Source organism: Lipotes vexillifer, unplaced genomic scaffold (assembly GCF_000442215.2).
Source record: "Lipotes vexillifer unplaced genomic scaffold, Lipotes_vexillifer_v1.1 scaffold1594, whole genome shotgun sequence".
Classification (NCBI taxonomy): domain Eukaryota; kingdom Metazoa; phylum Chordata; class Mammalia; order Artiodactyla; family Lipotidae; genus Lipotes; species Lipotes vexillifer.
Genome location: NW_006788783.1, coordinates 444,156 through 462,432, shown reverse-complemented (window position 1 = coordinate 462,432; position 18,277 = coordinate 444,156). Strand labels below are relative to the sequence as shown.

The window sequence follows — 18,277 nt, the reverse complement described above, 5'->3', positions numbered from 1 at the left end:
TTTTGGATATTTTTGAAAATCAAGAACACTTTTTTGGAACTTCATAACTGGAGATAAAAATGTGCTTCTTAATAATTTGTCCTTCCTTTTCTGGGACAAAATATGGAAGCATTTAAATTAGCTACATGCAGATAAAACCAGCGGGTTACCTCTCTTTCAAGGTGTTGATCTTGGTTTGTTTTCTTTGTGGAAACGAATGATTCTGTTATCTCACTTTGGATACAATGGAAATTCTTCCTGATCATGAGAGTTCTATGTTATTCTTCTCAGAGTTGTTTGAAAGATTGTCCAGCTGTACCATGTAAAATCCTAAGAATTTATTTAATACATGAATGCTTCTGGAGAATATGTCAAATTACTATTTCATTAATCTTGCACTAGCAAGGCAACATGATCAAGCTGGAGAACGCCTAGAGTTTATTTTGATTTGTCTTACTTTTGGTTTAAATTTACCACCCACAGTTCCCTGAAATACATAAAAGCCTGTAGGTTTGGTATGTCTGTTTTGCTGTCGCACTGTAATGATGTCCAAATGTGACGGTACTTAAAGTCTTCAGGATCAGACAGATTGAGAGTCATTTGCTCTTTTGCTAACAATGTCAGAGAACATTGGAAAAAATTCGTTTTCCCAATCTGCCCTTCCCGTGAGTTGATAGTTGCGCTGTTTGCATAGCTGACCACCCACTGAAGCCAAGGCATGTGAAACTGCTGTCCACTAAAATGGGCCTGAAAGTCACGTGGGACCCACCCAAAGATGCTACCAGTAGACCCGTGGAGCATTACAACATTGCCTATGGGAAGTCACTGAAAAGTCTTAAATACATCAAGGTGAATGCGGAGACACACTCCTTCCTTATTGAGGATGTGGGTAAGTGACACTCTGGTCTTGTTACTGGTCAGAACTAACTGTACACCTACATTCTCCTTCCATTCTCAGGGTGACTATTCGTGGGACAAAAATGGTACCCAGTGGTTCTTTGGGGATGGACAGCCAAGGTCAAGCGGCTGTTAAGCAACAGCCTTCATCTTGCCCATGGGCTTCCCCAACCTGCATTTGAAGTCCAGTATTCCTGGATCTCTCTCCACACTGGTGTAGGGAACAATTTTTAGTTTCTGGATGTGCTTTTGGAAAATACATCGACCCTTTTTTACCTCATAGGAACTTGACAACTGGACAAGTCTGTAGCCTGATCTTGAGGCTACTTTATAAACATCTGGTTCAAAGATACAACATTTCTCGCCAAAGATAAAACATGTGGTTCAAAGATATAACATTTCTCGCCATTAGATTTGATTCTGGAAGTTTGGGGTATTTAGCATTTTGCCTAAATAAGTGCAGGTGTAGGTGGTTTTGAACTTAGGCTTTGAGCTGCCTCCAGTGAATCCCCTATCTTCCGGTTTTTTGGTCCCACTGGCCTGAAACCCTGTTTATTCTACAGTCATCTCATGGTCCAACCTTAAGATGGATCACAGGAAGTAACAAGTCAGCACCTGTGACAACCAGGTTCCCCGCCGGCCACGTTAGCATTCTGCTGCCTTCCTTCAGTGGATCAAAAACCAGCTCGTGGCTTCTTAGTTTCCTGGTCACCATCCAGTACGCTTACTCCTTCACCTCCTGCATTGTGATATTAAGCTTTCTGGGTAGCAGAGCAGAAAGTGCATGGAGGGGAGACAAAGAGGGGCAGATTCCCGTCTCCATGGTTCCGGCGAAACATACGTTTCACTGGATCTGAATCTCCACGTCACTAGGGCCCCACAGGGTCCTACTGTGAGGTTAAATGGAGTTTCTATCCCACCAAAGGCACGAGCAGCGTCACATGTGCTTGCTCAACCCTTGGGTTGTTAGGGTTGCTGCAGAGAAGAAAAACATGCAGAAAGGAAGGCCTAGAACTCACTGCAGACTGAGAGTGTCTCCCCAGCATCTTTCTGATGAGTTAACTGAACAGAATCAGAGACACGTTGATGAAATTTCTTTGAGATACGAATAAGCTCAGAGCGAAGAGAGAAAGTGCCTGGCGAAACCTGGTTTTACTTTTTGTCTGGACCTAGAGCATTTCCCAGTTAGTCCGGCAGGTCGTGCCAAGCCCTCAATGCCACCAGGCCCTGCCATGGTCAGACAGAAGGCGGACCAGTCTTGAGCATAGCAGGGGTCCCAGATGTGTGGCTGCCCCTGGGCCTCTGGCTTGAGAACTGAAGTTTTGTGAAAGGAACACTCCTCACTTTGAGCAACGCAATTAACATTATTGTCTTTGACAGAGCTCTTACCTCTCCAGCCCTTCGTGCCCTCAAATGCCCACAAACTTTCATCTCTTCAAGGAATTGGCACCTTCACTTACCTTTCATAAGATAATAATTCATTTGGAGGAAAACCAGCACTACTAGAGTTTTGCTTTTCGAAGCTGCAAGTTCAGGGTACCCTCAATTTGTAACACGGTATCTGGGTTTCCTTTTGCATCCCAGCAACTTCAGGATCTCAGCCAAAGAGACCTTCGCTATGTGTCCTTGACCTGTAGATGCACGTCAAAAAGTGAAGCCCAATTATTTCAAGCTTAGCATATCCAAGATCCCAGGAAATGTTTTTCTAGATTTTTGTTGAAATAGTCAAAGACAGCATGTACACATAGTAAGGGAAATATTTTATTATGAAAAGAGGAAAATTCCATGTAGCTTTATTTATTGCAATGAAGATTTCCCATGCACTAAATTTTATGAGTTACACTGAAATTTTCTCACTATTTTTTGGAGGTTGCCATTTGGAGTTTCCATTGGGAAATATTCTTCGTAGTTACTAACACTGTGGGTTAAACCAGTTATCTAGTGGACAGTGCATGCCTATTTCCTACATTGATTTCACATTAAAAAAACGCAAAAGCTTTTCTTGTTGACTGTTCATGAATCCAGGTTTGTTACACATGTCATGTACTTTCTATTAAATAAATTTTGTGTTCTTTTGGTCAGGTGTGCTTCAGTTGCCTGGGATGAATGTCAGTGATTTTGATTAAAGAAAAGAGAGAAAGCTATAGTTAGACTGGTCACTTGATTCAGATTTTATTTAGTTATAACTGGTATAAGGAAGACGGTGACTTAAATTGTCATTCTTGGAGATTTGAAACGGTGGCTTGATATAAACCATATGTTTCAGAGCCGGGGGTAGTGTACTTTGTGCTGGTTACTGCAGAAAACAACAGTGGAGTGAGCCGTCCAGTTTACAGAGCTGAAAGCCTGCCTGGTAAGTCTTATCTAGAATTGGAGGCTGTATTTTTGTGACTTAGACTGGGAGATTCTTTGCTTCACCAGGTCAATACAAATTTAGAATCATTAAAGAGTTCCCAAACAAGAAATTTTTAGACTTGTATGGCAAGCTGAAAGATTGAAAACTAGGAGAGATTTATCCCTTCTTTTAAAATAATTTTGATGTAGGTTATTAGCGTTTTGTCTTAAATTTCGGAGTACTCATTAGAGTAAACTATGCATAAAAGACCAAAAATGTGTGTTGTCCATACAGGTTAGGGGCCTAGTCACTCGTACGGCCTGAGCAGATCCTTTGGAAGATTGTTGAAGAGACCATTGAAATATGCGCTTAGGGATGCACTGAAATGTGGACAATACAACAGTCCTCCTTTCTAACTATCAAGTTACATTTTCCTAATTTAGGAGGTGAATGGATCAAGATTGATGGTTTTCCCATTAAGGGTCCAGGACCATTTAATGAAACCGTCACAGGTACTATTTGCTCATTCGGTTCATGTCTTCACTGAAGCACCATCTCAAAAGAGGGCCGTGCTTCTGTCACACACACATGTGCTCACAAACCTTCATTCGGTTCCCATCGCTAAACTAACACACATGCTGCACAGTTTTGGTCGATCTGCTCTGCACCGGATGGACCAGACTGCAGCCAGTCTGCAGTCTGCACTCCTCACTTCTCTTTCATGTTCTGGTGTGGGGGCATGTCTTCGTCTACATCTGGGGATGCTGTTGCGCTGTTAACAGGCAAATATGGTGGTTGAGATGGCAGTCCTGGCCCGATGAGGATATTTACAGCTCTGCTACCTGTGGATGCAGAAATGAATGGGGCCCACCAAACAGTGGCTTTTATTGGCTGACACGCTGCATCAAGGCTTTCTCTCTTTTCTTATCCATGGGATATTTTGTGATATGTTAGATAACCTGCCTTCCATCTCGGCTCCATATTTGTATATATGTGTGTTTTATCATTTGGATGTTGATGTTGTCTGGCCATATTGTTTTACTTGTTGGGAGACGTGTTGACATTTCCTGTGTGCTTCATGAATATATTTGATTCATGGTTAAACAATAATGCAAAATGAAAGCAGTTATTTCAGAGTGTGGTTGGGTGATATCCCAAAGGCAGTGTGGCAAGGAGCAGTGTTTTTAAATACATCAGTCTGGTATTGTTGTTGAGAGGAAGGTGAGTGTGTAGAAACCAACGACCCTAATCTGCTTCTCAGGTCAGATTTGATGGGTGTAGGCAGTTTTCAAAGTCCGCTTTATACAAAAAGGGAGTGGAAGAACAAAACAACCAGAAAAGGAAACTGGATTTCTAGGAAAGGTGATATGTTCTTGTTTAAATATGTTGGACGTGAGGGGATGTAGTGACGATGTCTTATAGGTGATTGGAGATGAGGGCCTGAAAGTTGGAAGAGAGAAGCAAGAGGTAGGTGTGGGTTTAGGAGTCATGCTGTAGAGGGAGAACTAAAGCAGGGAGAGTGATGAGTGGGTGAGAGTTAGGAGAGACAAGAGTAGAAGCCAAGGATCAAACCTTGGAAGACATTGACAGTACAAGAGTCAAGAAGGTAGTACACCTAGAAAGTGTGCAAAATAAGAAAGGACGTTTCTTTCAGAGGTTGTCTTCCCCTAAAGATACACATGTAAACATTCACAGGCACACATAAACCTTTTACTGACAGATGTACTGTGCCTTGTATTTGAATTTTATACTTTGTATTTTAAATAACCATTTTATTTTTATCATCTTCCTGATAGAGTTTTCTGAATGGCAGTTTTAGAACAAGTAATTTCCTTACTTTTTCTTAAGTAGTTAATTTCTTATGCCTTCTTTAATAGAAACAGGTGTGTGTGTGTGTGAGAGTGAGTGTGTGTGTCCTTTCTGAGTAAGCACATGTGACAGAAACCCTGGGAATTGGGAACCACAGACAATCATGCCCCAGCTCACTCTTGGTTTTATGGACTGTGAGATCCTTTAACCTCTCTCTGCAGGAGCCTCTGTAGGTCCTAGTTGCCAAAGAATGCTCTGCTATAATACATAACACTGTATTTGCCATACATTATGTTAAAGAAGATGCTGGAAGAAATTGCTAGCCAAAACCTTTTGCAGTATATGATATAAAGCAGAACTTAAAAAAACTGCCTATCCAGAATGCATAGACTTGGTTACAGTGCTCCAGGAAAAAATTACATTTCACTGTTAATGAAAATAAAAAAAAATAACTTATGGGAAATTATCAATAAGGTATCAACATGCATCTGTACCTTTTTAAATATGGCCTGGAAAATATGCTATGCTATTTTTCTGAGGAAATTGTTAATATATGATAATCCTGTTAAACAAAATAAGTACTATTCTGAATTCCAGGTATCTTCATGCAAAGGAAGGGATTTGTCCTAGAAACGCAGACATTAGCATCTGCACCTGGTGTGCGGCCCCAGGGGTTGGCTCTAGTGCTTTGCTCAGTAGTACCTCACGTTCTTCCGGTGTTTATTTGAAACCAGAGGAAAATCCGTCCTTTTATTCTGCTAGAAACAGTGGTTTCAGTTCAGATTTCAGAAGGCCTCCTTTGCTGGCTGGAATCTATCTTCACCTCATTGTCTTTACTTAAAAGTAGGACTTTAATTATTTAATTAATTCATTCAGGGCCTGCGGCTTTCCAGGCAGAGTCCTGGGTGCAAAAGACGCAGTAGTGAATAAGATAGACAAGGGCCTTCCTGGCCTTAATGAAGACTGTATTCTAGTGGGAAAGAAAGACAATAAACCTGTAAGCAAAAAGTAATGCGTACAACCTGTATGAGTTTGGTAGGGATGCCATAACAAAATATCACCGACTGGTTACCTTAAACAATAGATATTTATTTTCTCACAGTTCTAGAGTCTAGAAGTCCAAGATTAAGGTGTCAGCAGATTTGATTTCTCCTGATGTGTCAGGAGATTTGTCTTTCTCTTTGGCTTATCTTCCCTCTGTGGACGTGCATCCTTGGTATCTTTGTGTGTCCAAATCTCTGCTCCTTCTAAGGACACCAGTCGGATGGGATTAGGGCCACCTTAGTAATAACCTCATTTTAACTTGATTGCTTCTTAATAGGCCCAGTCTCCAAACACAGTCACATTCTGAGGTAACTAGGGTTTAGGTCTTAAACATAAAAATTTGGGGGATGGGGAGACACAGAATTTAGCCTGTAACATAATCATAAATTCTTTGGAAAACCAACAGCACTGTGAAATAGAACAAGCAGGGTGGCGGAGCCTGGGAGGTGCCAGTAAGATGGCTGAGAGCCTATGGGGACTGTCTGAGAAGCCACAAGAGGGGAGGAAAAGCGTGCAGGGAGTCCTGGAGGTGGGCTGGACCTGAGTGATTCTCAGATGTTCACTCAAGCAGATGTGGACACTCTCAGGACTCAGAAAATGATAGGACCAAGCAAAAATGCAACTCCAGGGCAGAAGTTTAGACTTCCTCTCTGGGTAGCTCATCTCATATCTTTTTGTTAGAAAGTGTTCTTAGTATGTAAATGTAAAATCTCTCCTGTTGAGTTGTAAACCCATCTCCCTTTGTTTTGTCCCAAGGAAGAGATGTTGCAAGTCCCTTCACATATTGGAATCCTATTATTTAGCTTTCCTGCAGACTTTTCTGAAGTTGCTTTTTAGCTTTTTTCCTGTGACGGGATCTGGGTAATCTGCTCTGTGCAGAACCAGGCACTGGGAGTCAAAATGAGGACCACGGTCCAGGATGAGGACCACGGTCCACCTCTGCTTCCAGCCAGCCCGGGGCCTCAGAGGGCAATTCGTCTGCTTTCACTAGCTCTTCATCTGGGAGATTTTAGCTCTCAGTAGGATCACATGTATTTTTAATAATGTTATGGTTTTCTAACAACCTAGTCCTTTGTGCTTTCCTTAAGCTATGGTGCCCAAACTAGACATAAAATAAAAGTCGGATTTATGCCTCATATTTTCTTTACATTATATTTAGTTCATGAAGCTTACTACTTTTTTTTTTTTTTTTTTTAACAGTTAAATTATAGCTCAGACTCAAGTTCAGCACAGAGTTCACAATTCTCTTAGGCCATTTTCAACCAACACTGGCATGATACCTGTGGTCCAGCCATTACTTTCCTTATCACAGTCACCCCCTGATCCCCAGTTTGCTCGCTGAACCCAGGTAGCTTGAGGGCACTTGGCTTCTTGTGCGCCTTGCCACACCTATGTCCTGGACTGCATCCACCTCCGTGACAATGGGTCCATTTGATAGTCTCACTCCTGTCACTCAAGATGAAGTCGCCCCCCTCCACAATCTAGAATCATGAAATTCCCCATCATCTCACGTCTTCAGTGCCCTCATGTCAGAAGCTTGTTTCAGATCCAATCAGGCTTTGGGTCTGTAGACGCTTCCCCTTTCCAGAGTCCAGAAGCCATCTCCTGGCTCATTCTTGCTTAGTTTATCTGGGTCCCCAGCATTTCAACCGCACTCGTGTCAGCAGGGCCATGCCAGACACCCCCAGCTCTCTGGTTTTCCCTCCTGCGTGCTAACTGCTGAGCCTTGTGGGAGAAATAAAGAGCTAAGCTGATACGCATTGTGACAGCTTCTTATAGCTGGTTTTCTAACTTCATCTGGGCCCTCGGCTCTGCTTGGCAATTATTTGTCCTTACCCAGTTTCCTTTCTTTCTCCCACAGTGGCTAGTCCAAAATTTGGCCACTTTCTTCAGGCTCCTTCCCCCGCCTGCCTTCCTATCACTTCTAGCAAGTAACCTTGTTTCCTGCCTCCCTGGGAAGTAAAGGTCATCAGGGTGACATCTCTTGTCTTCCCTCTCTTGCCTGCTAAGCCTTCACGGCTCCCTTCCCTCCTCCTGGCTCTGAGGAAGGTTTGCTGTTCTCTTTAAGGCTGACTTCAGACACGTAAAGCTTCTTTGCAAGCGTGGTTAGACCCGAGGGCTGTTCTGGGGTCGGATTCAACTTTGGAGCCTCCCCCCGCCCCCCATAGGAACTGGCTCAAAAGCTGATTAGAACAGGTGTCAAATTATTTGACACTCAAACAGTGAAACTATGAAACCCCGAAAACCAAAGCTTGGCCTCTTCCCTTTCTTCCCTGGCACTCCTTTCATAGGAAATGTCTGTGGACACATCAGGAAGGCATGCCCCGAGCATGCGTTTTGGTCTTTTCTATCAGTAGTTCATCAAAATGAGCACCCATCTCCAGGTACATTTTCTTGCTAGTTTGTTTATATAGATGTGACTGATGTGGAATTTGAAAATTCTAACCCATTGTCTTGAGATGGGCTCCTTCCCATATCTCTTAACTTAGAGCATAATTAATCCATCAAACCGTAATCATCTCCACTGCACACTCTTGCAGCCCAGACTCAGGCTCAGCTAACACTGAGAGTTGATCTTCTGAGCCCCTCAGACATACAATGAGGGGGCTCCCCAGGAAGGCTCCAGGCTCTGTTCTAAGAAGCTTCTCAGGTTCTAAGCTTCCTTCTAAGGTTCTAGGGTTCCTTTCAGCTTTGAAATTTCATGAATTAATGACACTAAGGCACTTTGAATGAGTGATCCTAAGCTTTGCAAGCAGTTGGGAAGCATTCCTGAGAAATGGCTGTTTCCCTTAGTCTCCACCCTACTTGGAGTATCTTAGGTCAGCAAATCCAGGAAGTGTATTAGCCAAGGAAGAAACACTGAATTATAGTTTCTGGGTGTTGGGGTTGTGATTGAATACACAAAGGTGCCCAGGATAAAGAACTGTCTCCAGTGATACACTGGAAGTGGCGCCCTCCCCTTCTCTGGATGCAAATGGCAGGCATTCTGCCAAATGAGCCAAGGAGACGGTCGTGTTAACTCACTTAAACTGATGTGTGTGTGTATGACTCTGGGAGAGAGTAGCCTGGGTGGTACAGCAATAGGCGAACCACAGACAGCACTGCCGCCCTGGGCGGTCGTCAGATAATCCTGGAGCCAGATCCTGGGTGTTGGACTTGAGCTTTAAGTGTAGCCCAGTTCAAACTTTTAAATTATGAATCAAAGACTGTCCTCTTTGCACACACTGGTTTCAATTTAACAATTCTTTGGCCCACAGGGAATTAATAATGTCTGTGACATTATATTTTCAGTAGCTCTCTCATGCAATTATTAGTGTTTTTGTAAGTGTGCAATTCACAGGGCAGACCTGGTCTGTGGTTCCTGGCCTGGATGGTGAGCTCTTCTGGGGCAGGGCAGAATGATTTACTCATCTTTGAATCTCCAGAGCCTGGGCCAAGCGCATAGTATGTGCTCAAGACATGTTTGTTGAGTGAAATAAATTTGGAGGCTGCTGCTTTTCCACACGTGTGCTCTGGAGGATGTGCAGTGTGTCAGGACGTCCGGCACCCCCGTCTTGTTTGGCTGCTGACTCTGGGGATGGCCCCGGGCAGGCCACTTTGTCGTCACTTTGTGGTGCTGTCATTAGTCAGGGGTCCCTAGTTCTTTGTCCCCCGTTTCATGGCGGGGCCTGGGGGAAGGATGGCGTTGAATGCATTTGGAGATTGGAACTCCTCAGGGCTGGCTGCTCAGTGAAGACACAGTCAGATCCACCTGCTGTGGGGTTACCTCTCTCCACGTTCATCCTGGGGCTCAGGTCTCTTTATGTGAGTGCCTGTTTCAAAGCCGCCTCTCACATCAGAATGCGGTTAGACTTCACCAGCCTTAGAGGCTGTTCTTTAATCATAAAAAGTAGGCAGTAGAGGCTTGTGTGCAGAGCTGTTTAAGGTCATTTAGCCAGACGTTCTTGGGTGGGAACTCGGGAGTCTCAGCCCAAACAAGAGTGCCATGGGAAGGACTCAGCACCGGCCAGCTGCCCGGAAGAGGCAGCAGTGGTGAGCAGCCTTCCAGGACGGCAGGGCTGAAACCCACATTTTGCGGTGTTTCATCTCCATGTCTACACTGATGAGTGTAAATATCTGTGCACAGATTTTTCCCTTCAGTGAATTGTTAGGAAACGAGCGACTGTGAGAGAGGCCCTTTCCTTCCATGGACGGGCGCTTATTTCAGAGGCTGATGAGTGGCTGCTTCGAGTGGGTGGGGCAGGGGCTGTGGACAGCTGGGGAGATGAACTGTCCCCACTGTCCCCACGTGTGTGGCCTTGAATGGAATGTCAGCCGACCTTGCCGTCAAGTCTTAGAGGAACCTGCAGTAGTTCATAAACCTACTGGCCCGACAAGGCCAGCATCTTGGGGGCTGGATGCCACTTTCTGACTGCGTATCTGTCACCGGCTTTTCTTTCAGTGGCTGAGTGAGGAAGAGGGTGGGGGGGCAGTGATGTCACTGAAGAGGTTGGCAGCTTCTTACACAGGCTCCCTGCAAAGGAAGCTGTCAGTCCTGAAGGAAAGCACTTTCTTTTCTCAGTTGTCAACCTATTCATGTATTGTAACTGGATCTTTCATTTGCATGTTGGAGAGCGCTAAAAATTGAAATAATGAATAGCCTTTCAACAGAAAAAGGTCTTTCCTACCCAGAAAACAACTGCATTGCTGAGTATCCTACTCCCAAATGAAACAAATGCAGACGAGCTTTAGACTAAAACAAACCAAAGCAGAAAAAAGCTTTGAATAATTTTTCTTAGAATTTTTAACACCCCTTCCTCCTAGCTTTACATCGACCAGCAGGCTCTGTGTCCTCTGTGGGGTGAGGAAACACCAGGTGTCCACATTTCAGCCGTCAAGGAGCTCAGGAAAGGATGATTGCTTCCTTTGCTTTCTGTGGCCCTCTTGAGTCCTCAGGAAGTGTGGCTGAAAACTGAAGCACCACCAGATGGGTCCAGCAGATGCTTCTAATGATGTGCTTTCACATCCCTCGTGGAGGAAGCTTTGCAGCGGGTCACCTGCAGGGGGTCCCCGTCCTTCCTTCCACCCTGAGTCAGGCGAGGCTGGGCCAGGGATGGGGAGTGAGCTGGGCCCAGGCAAGGGCTCACCCTAGGCCCCGGTGCAGGTGGCTGAGCATGTCGGCAACTGTGTCACTGTTCCAGGCTTGTAGTTGAGCCACTGCCCTGAGTAGGACGCAGAGACCTTAGCTCTGCCTTCGTGGTGGTGGAGAAAAATTATTGGCTTAACGTGGGGAGAGACGCCCCTCAAAGGGCTTATGATCTGTAAGACTGAGGGATGTGTCCATGCAAACAGTTATAGGACTGCTGATTTCTTGCTCTGGTAGGAGAGCACGGCTTCGTCGCCAACTTGTGCAGAGTTTGCCTGTGTCGTTAATGTCCTGCTGGCTGCCATCGTGGGGCGACCTGGCCTTTGCAGCCTCAGTCCTGTGTGGTGACATTGATGGTGTAATTTTCACTGATATTCATAGCACCACTGGGGTCAGAGTCAGCCACTGATTGACATTTTTGGATGACATCCTGAAGCTGCTGACATACTGGTCATTCTTGGGGCTTCTCAAACTGGGTTCTCAGAACTCGGGAGAACATGGCACTGCCAGGAGTCCAGGAAGGCATGAGGTAAACGACGCAGATCCGATGGGTAGTGGTTTCTTGATGGCCGGTTATTTAAAATGTTATTTTTGACTTTAAAACAGCCACCAAAATATTATAGAGTAGTCTATAAAATTCAAATGCAATTTTGGGATAAAACCGAGATTGGGGCTAAATTGCCATGCTCCAGGCTTCTGGGGATTGAGCTCATTTTCTTTGCTGTTACATAAACCTTGGTGAAGCGTCTGAGGAGCTCTGTTCAGTGGTAAAGTGAGCCAGCACTTTTGTGAAACAAACAGCCAAACAAAACAACATGGTTGGAATGGAGTGGTCCCGGGTTGGCTGAAGCATTTGCTTTGTTTCTGAGACAGTCCTGCTGGATTTTGAGGACCCCACTGGGGGCACAGATGCTGGCAGCCTTGTGCTGCCAGCCTGTGGGGTTGGCCTTTAACTGCACCGTCCCTTTCTATACCCCACGTTGAGTAGGATTCCCTGTGGCTTCCTCATCTGGTGACAGCCTGGCTGTCCCTGCATGATCCTAGGAAGCAGGAAAGAGGAGTCTCTGTGAAACCTGGACAGGGGGAGGCAGAAATCTTAAACCGAGGGCACTTAGGTTTGTCTGTATTGAAAGTTAGTTTTAAATGCTTTATAAAAGGCTTCCCCAATCCTTAACATTATTCGTAATTGACATTGATTAGCTCGGGGGAGATCAAGGTTTTTTGGTTTTTTTTTTTTCTTTCAAGACCTTCTCTCTTCTCCCAACCCCTCAAAAAAGCAGCAGCGGTGGACTGACTCCAGGCGATGGTTTAGGGGTGCTGTTCTGGTGTCTCTGAAGGACGTTGAGATGCGTGCCTGTCACACGCATTCTCCCCTTGGTGTCCACAGTGCCTCCTGGGATGAGTCAGGCAGCCAGGCCACTGGGGTAGCTGACCAAGTACTTGGCTTTTCATCAGATGGTCGCTCCTCGGAGACGGAAACACGGATGAATGTAAGGGGAATAGTGTGATGAGTGGATCCTGACGGAACAGAAAGACCCAACTTCCCTGAAGAGCAGCCGGGCCCTTGGGAAGGAACTTAGCTGGCATCTTCTGAAGCAGGGTACTCACGGCATGAAAGTCTTAGATGGTGATGCCTGGCTCTGCAGACCAGTCCTTCACCAGAGGTGTCTGTGAAGCACCAAGGGGGCCCTCGTCCCAAACGGGCGCCACGCTTATGCCACAGTGTGCTGCTGGCGACGCCAACACTGCAGCCACCGTGAGTTTCGGAATAACAGTGCAGAGAACCAGGGCTACAGCTCCGACAGACTTGGGTTCTGATGCCAGCTTAGTGCCTCTTGCTGCCCGGCTTCAAGATTCTCCCTTAATATTTCTGAGCCTCACTTTTATTATCTGTCAGTGGGGTGTTTATTGGGTTATTGTGAGGATGCTTGTCAAGTGACTTACGTTGTAGGGATCCAATAGATTAGGAAGGTTGGTGATGCTCTGACAGACGCTATTCCAAATTGAAGCCACGAGATTTCCTTTCTCCTTGTTAAATAGCTGGGCCTGTCCAAATAGACAACAAGTCGGTACATCGTTAAATGAACTGAGGTCCTGCAGAGCTTTGGGACTCATTAGAGGTGTTGCAGGAGGATTATCTGTCAGAATTCAGCCAGAAAGAAGGAGCCCTTGGCAGACAGAGGCTGTGAGGTGTTGCTGACCTGCCCCCGTGTCGGGGGGCAGGGGACCCAGACTCACAGTGAGGGCAGGAAAGCAGGTGTCTGTCTCCTCCGGCTGAGACAGCTCATGTCACCCCCTGTAACGCATCTTCCCTCCCCCTCTCCTGCCCCCTCTCCACTTCCTAATCATGCTTATTCATCAAAAGCACATACAAGCTCTGGGATCTCACCCAGACAGATAGACATGGGAGGGGGGTGTGTTTTCACAAGCCCTCAGGTGTTCTGATGCACAATGCAGCCTGAGGACGGCAGCCTGAGGACGGCGCCTCGCGGCTGGAATCCCGCCCACCCTCAGACCAGCGTCCCTGGTGGCTTTGAGGTCTGCTGCTTGGGGAGGCCGGGGAGGCTGCCTGGGGCAGAGGCTGGGCGAGTGGAAGGCCAGTGAGCACCCCGGCATGAGGATAAGGGCCATCTTCTCAAAGCTTGGAGGTCAGCACAGTGGGAGTCAGCTTGGTCCGTAAGCGGGACAGACCACTTACTCTGCGAAGCTCTAGACTGAGTGACCCCTCACATTCTCCTGGAAAACGAGAATGTCCTGCTAGCTGAGACCAGGCCAGGGAAAGCGGTCCCAGACAGCGGTGGCTATGTACTTTTATGCCAACGAAGAGGAGGCACCCACTCAGAGTGATTGGTAACTGAGATGCTGATGAGGGCAATGAACAGTGCTTTCTATTTATGGTGCAAAAAAAGTCACCTGGATGGAGACAGCCTCATATTTGTAGAGGCTTTGGCAGTAAGTCCATCTCTTTTGCTCACGTCTGGTTCTTTGGAACCCATTTTTTTAGTGCCCACTGTGTGTCAGGCATCACGAAAAGCTTTGTGATACACCCACAGCTCACTTTCTGGAAGGAGCCACCCACCCATCCACTGAATCTGATAAATGGGCGATTTCATTTTTATCACGACCACAAACACAACAGGCACTGTGTGCTTGATAGATGCCAGTACAATGTGAAATGCTTTACGTGGATTCGATTACAAAACCGAGTGTGCTAGACACTGGTTTACAGAGGAGGAAATTGAGGTTCGGGGAGGATTCTCAAAATCACACAGGCAGTGAGAGGTACACTCAGATTCAGACCCCTGCTTCTGAGCCTGTGGAAAAGCCCAATTCAGAAACTACACGTTTAACTAGCATTGAATTGTAAATGGGCAAAGCGTCATGTTGAATTTTGGATTTCTTTTCTTTGTGATAAAAACAGATTTTAATTCCCTCCAATTTCAGAATATTTTGCCAATTTGCATAGCTGGCGATACAAATCAGGAGAGACATTCTTCTGTTTATTTATTTTTATACATTGATTTATCTATGGCTGCGCTGGGTCTCCGTTGCTGCGCGCGGGCTTTCTCTAGTTGCGGTGAGCGGGGGCTACTCTTCGTTGCGGTGCACGGGCTTCTCATTACTGTGGCTTCTCTTGTTGCGGGGCACGGGCTCTAGGTGCACAGGCCTCAGAAGTTGTGGTGTGTGGACTCAGTAGCTGTGGCTCGTGGGCTCTAGAGCGCAGGCTCAGTAGTTGTGGCGCACGGGCTTAGTTGCTCCGCAGCATGTGGGATCTTCCCGGACCAGGGCTAGAACCCGTGTCCCCTGCATTGGCAGGCAGGTTCTTAACCACTGCACCACCATGGAAGTCCTGGGAGAGACGCCCTAATTGTGCCTGGCTTTTGGATACTTATCATAATCTACACGGTAATTGTTTCACCCAGCTGACCTGCGTAGTGTATGGTGTGTAATCACTGTAGGTCTTCTGTGATCGACCCATTCTGTGCAACATCTCCCTGGTTATGTGATACCCAGAGTGATGGACGGAGTCTGTCCTGCCAAGTTTAAACTACACTCGGCACTAGTGGATGTGAACTTGACTGCTCTTGGCAATTGTGACTTCCTGTTTTCAAGATAAAAGATTTACAGGGATTTATTAGAAAAATTTCAGAAGGCTTCTGTGAGGCTATCACATACGGCTTAGAGAAAACAGATAATCTCCTTGCAAGTGAATTTGAACCATATGAATAGTTTTTCTTCATGTGCACATCAGCTTAAAAGAGGACTCCCAGATGATCTATAAAAGATCTATAAAAGCTGTTGAAAGTATGTATCACCAGAATTTTAAAGGAAGGAAAATTTGAAAGTACTTGAAAAAAACTGTGGTTGGCTTTTCTAAACTCAGAGATTTGAAGGATGGAGGGCTGTGTGTTGAGGGGTGACATTGTCACCTCACTCTGGTTTCCAGAGTCAGCGGCCTCTGCGCAGTCTGGGGACAGTTGTCTGGGACAGTCTTGGGGGCGGGGCCTTGTCTGGTTCCTTAGCTACCTGCTGAGTATACTGTCTGATCCATTAAAAAAAACGCATACATGCAAATGTAATGCCTACTGTACAAGGCATTATGCTCTCACTGGGAAGGGGGCCTGTCCAGCTCAGAACCCTTGTCCCACGTTCATTAGCAGAAGAGGTTGGGTGTTTGGTGGGATGGCTCGTGGGTAAGGGGAGAGCATGAATGGAAGGGGCGTAGGTGGACGAGAAGGGAACTTGGCCTCAGTGGCTGAATTCAGGTCGCTGCTTGGCACTTAGCCGTGTGGCCTTGGGTCTGTTACTTCACCTCTCGAACCTCAGTTTTCTCGTGGGGATTATGACATCGATCCTACTCACCTGGGAAATGTTGGAAGGACAATTAAAATGAGCCATGCAAGAGCTCGTGACAAACTGGGAGGTTCTGTAGAGAGTAGTCAGTGTGGTTGGTTGTACTAGCCTCAGCCCCGTTCCCAAAGCTTGCTCGGCAGGCCTCGCCTCGTTCTCGAACCCTGGAGTGGAGGGTTAGACAGCAGGCTGGAGCCTGGGGGAAAGCCTGTACAGTCCGAGGGGGTGGCATGGCCGACGTTTAGTGGGCCTGGCGTGGGTCAGGACCTCAGGCAAAAACCTGTGCCGTCCGGGACCGAGCTCCTTGTTCCTGGAAACACGCCTTTGTCCTCCTCAGGGACCCTGTCATTTTGGGGCATCTCAGTGGTCTTTTTCCTATTACTGTTTGTTCAGAATTTTGCTATTGAGTGTCAGGGGCTGTTTGTCCTGGAGCCCAGCCCTACAACACTCCCCAAGGTCCCCCAGTAAAGGTGCGCTCTCCAAGGACGCTGGTTCCACTGTAAAATGGGAGGCTGGAAGGGTCCCAGGACAGGGGCAGAGCCACAGAGCGGGGAATGCCATCTCTGGTCAGTAATTTATTTTTCAGCTGACTCCTGCGAGACCCATGCATGTTTTCGGTAGCTTTGCCCATTTTGCTGGAGATCATCCCAGAAGCCCCACGCTGATGTGCTGCCCTTCTGCAATGGAAGGGAGTGTGCTTGTGTCCTGTGGGGCTTTAGAACAAAAGCTGTGGAGGGCAGCCCTGAGGCTGGTCGAGTCGGTGACAGCACCGTGGACACCCACCACGTTTACTGCTGCCGCTGGGGAGATAGGCTGTGGTAGCCAGGTGGGTTGGGGGGAAGCTGCCAGTCCCACTGGGAAAACGAGCAGAGCAAATGGCCTGTGGCAGCCTGAACAGGAGTCATTTCTCACCCCCGTGTCACTGAGGTTCCCTTGAGGAGGTATGAGCTTTTCTTAAAAGTAAAATCAGCATCGTATGTTGTTGGCAGAGATCATTTTCGCCTTATAGACTTTTTAAAAAACATAGCCCTGACCCCTGCTCAAAGCTGGACACTCTGGAACCAAAGACCAACCGCAGGGGGTTCACCTCAGAGAGGCCGTGGCATCACTCGTGAGAGGAGCTTCTGTTAGAACAGTTTTGTGGGTGGTGATAGTTTGTATCGGGGGCACACGGAGTAAAACATGACTTAGAAGATGTAAAGAGAATGAAGCAAGGTTTGTTGCCTCCTTTAAAATTTCTTCTCTCGACCTCTATCCCCCTGCTTATGGCTCATGTCAAGTTTATTTCATAAGTTTGCATAAATCTGAAAATGACACAAACTCCATTCCTGAAAAGTTAAACTCAGTTGTGTATTTTGTTCTGAGGAATGTCCTCCAAAAATGTGCTAACTTCAAAAACCAAACCAAAGCTTCATTGAGACTAAACAGCTGCTCCTTTTCCAGATTTTGCTTTTTTCCGTAAATGGTTTTTACAAGATATTTTCTCTATTTGTGTTTAAAAAACTATTCTTGCCCTAGCCCCACACAAAGTCTGTTCAGCAGTGACACATGCTGATGGAGAAAATCCATGTCCACAGTCGCCCACAACACTTAAAAAGATTTGCCAGCCTGTACCTTTCTAGAAACACTGGATGTCATGTTGTTATGGGTATGTACCAAGAGATTCCCACTAGGAACTCATAAGAGTAATCAACTCATAGGATTAATACAGGAACTCATTCGATTCATCAATCCTGTGCCATTAATGACGTGGACTATTGGTACTGAACACTTTGGGCAAATTATTTTCTTTTGAACTAGAGCAATAGGCATATTTGTCATTTCCGTAATTGCTTGGAGGTCCCTAATTTTTATAGAGGCTAGACCTTGAAATGGAGAGCCTACCCCTGAACTTGAAATAAAATTGAAATTGTAGTATAACCCCAGCGAAAGTGGTTACACTCATATCACCAGGGTGCAAGACAAAGTTTTGTATAGTTAGTTCATTGACTACATTATTGGATTAAAAACAAAAAAAAAATCTCAGTAATCTCTACTTTGTGAACTGGAGAAAATATTTGTTGGTATTCTCTCAGTAGCCTTTAGGAATGGCGGTGCCCAGTGACTGATTAGATAGCTCCAGCTAATATTCAAAAGGATATTCCTTTTGGTTCGCTTCAAGACATTGGAGCCAGGTGCCTGGCTTTTCGGAATAACCATCTCCAATGGCTATTTACTGTGCTATTGAAACTCACTAA

General features: G+C 46.0%; 1 protein-coding gene across 1 annotated transcript in view; it reads left to right on the top strand.

Annotated features, from left to right (window-relative positions):
• The first annotated feature begins 681 nt into the window (after window positions 1-681).
• Window positions 682-18,277, top strand: part of FNDC1 (fibronectin type III domain containing 1) — a 72,053-nt gene continuing 54,457 nt past the window's right edge. Inside the window, exons 1-3 of the mRNA XM_007461766.1 lie at window positions 682-868; window positions 3,143-3,229; window positions 3,655-3,723. Coding sequence (XP_007461828.1) covers window positions 721-868; window positions 3,143-3,229; window positions 3,655-3,723 — 304 coding nt within the window. The 5' untranslated portion in view covers window positions 682-720. The remainder of the gene's footprint in view (window positions 869-3,142; window positions 3,230-3,654; window positions 3,724-18,277) is intronic.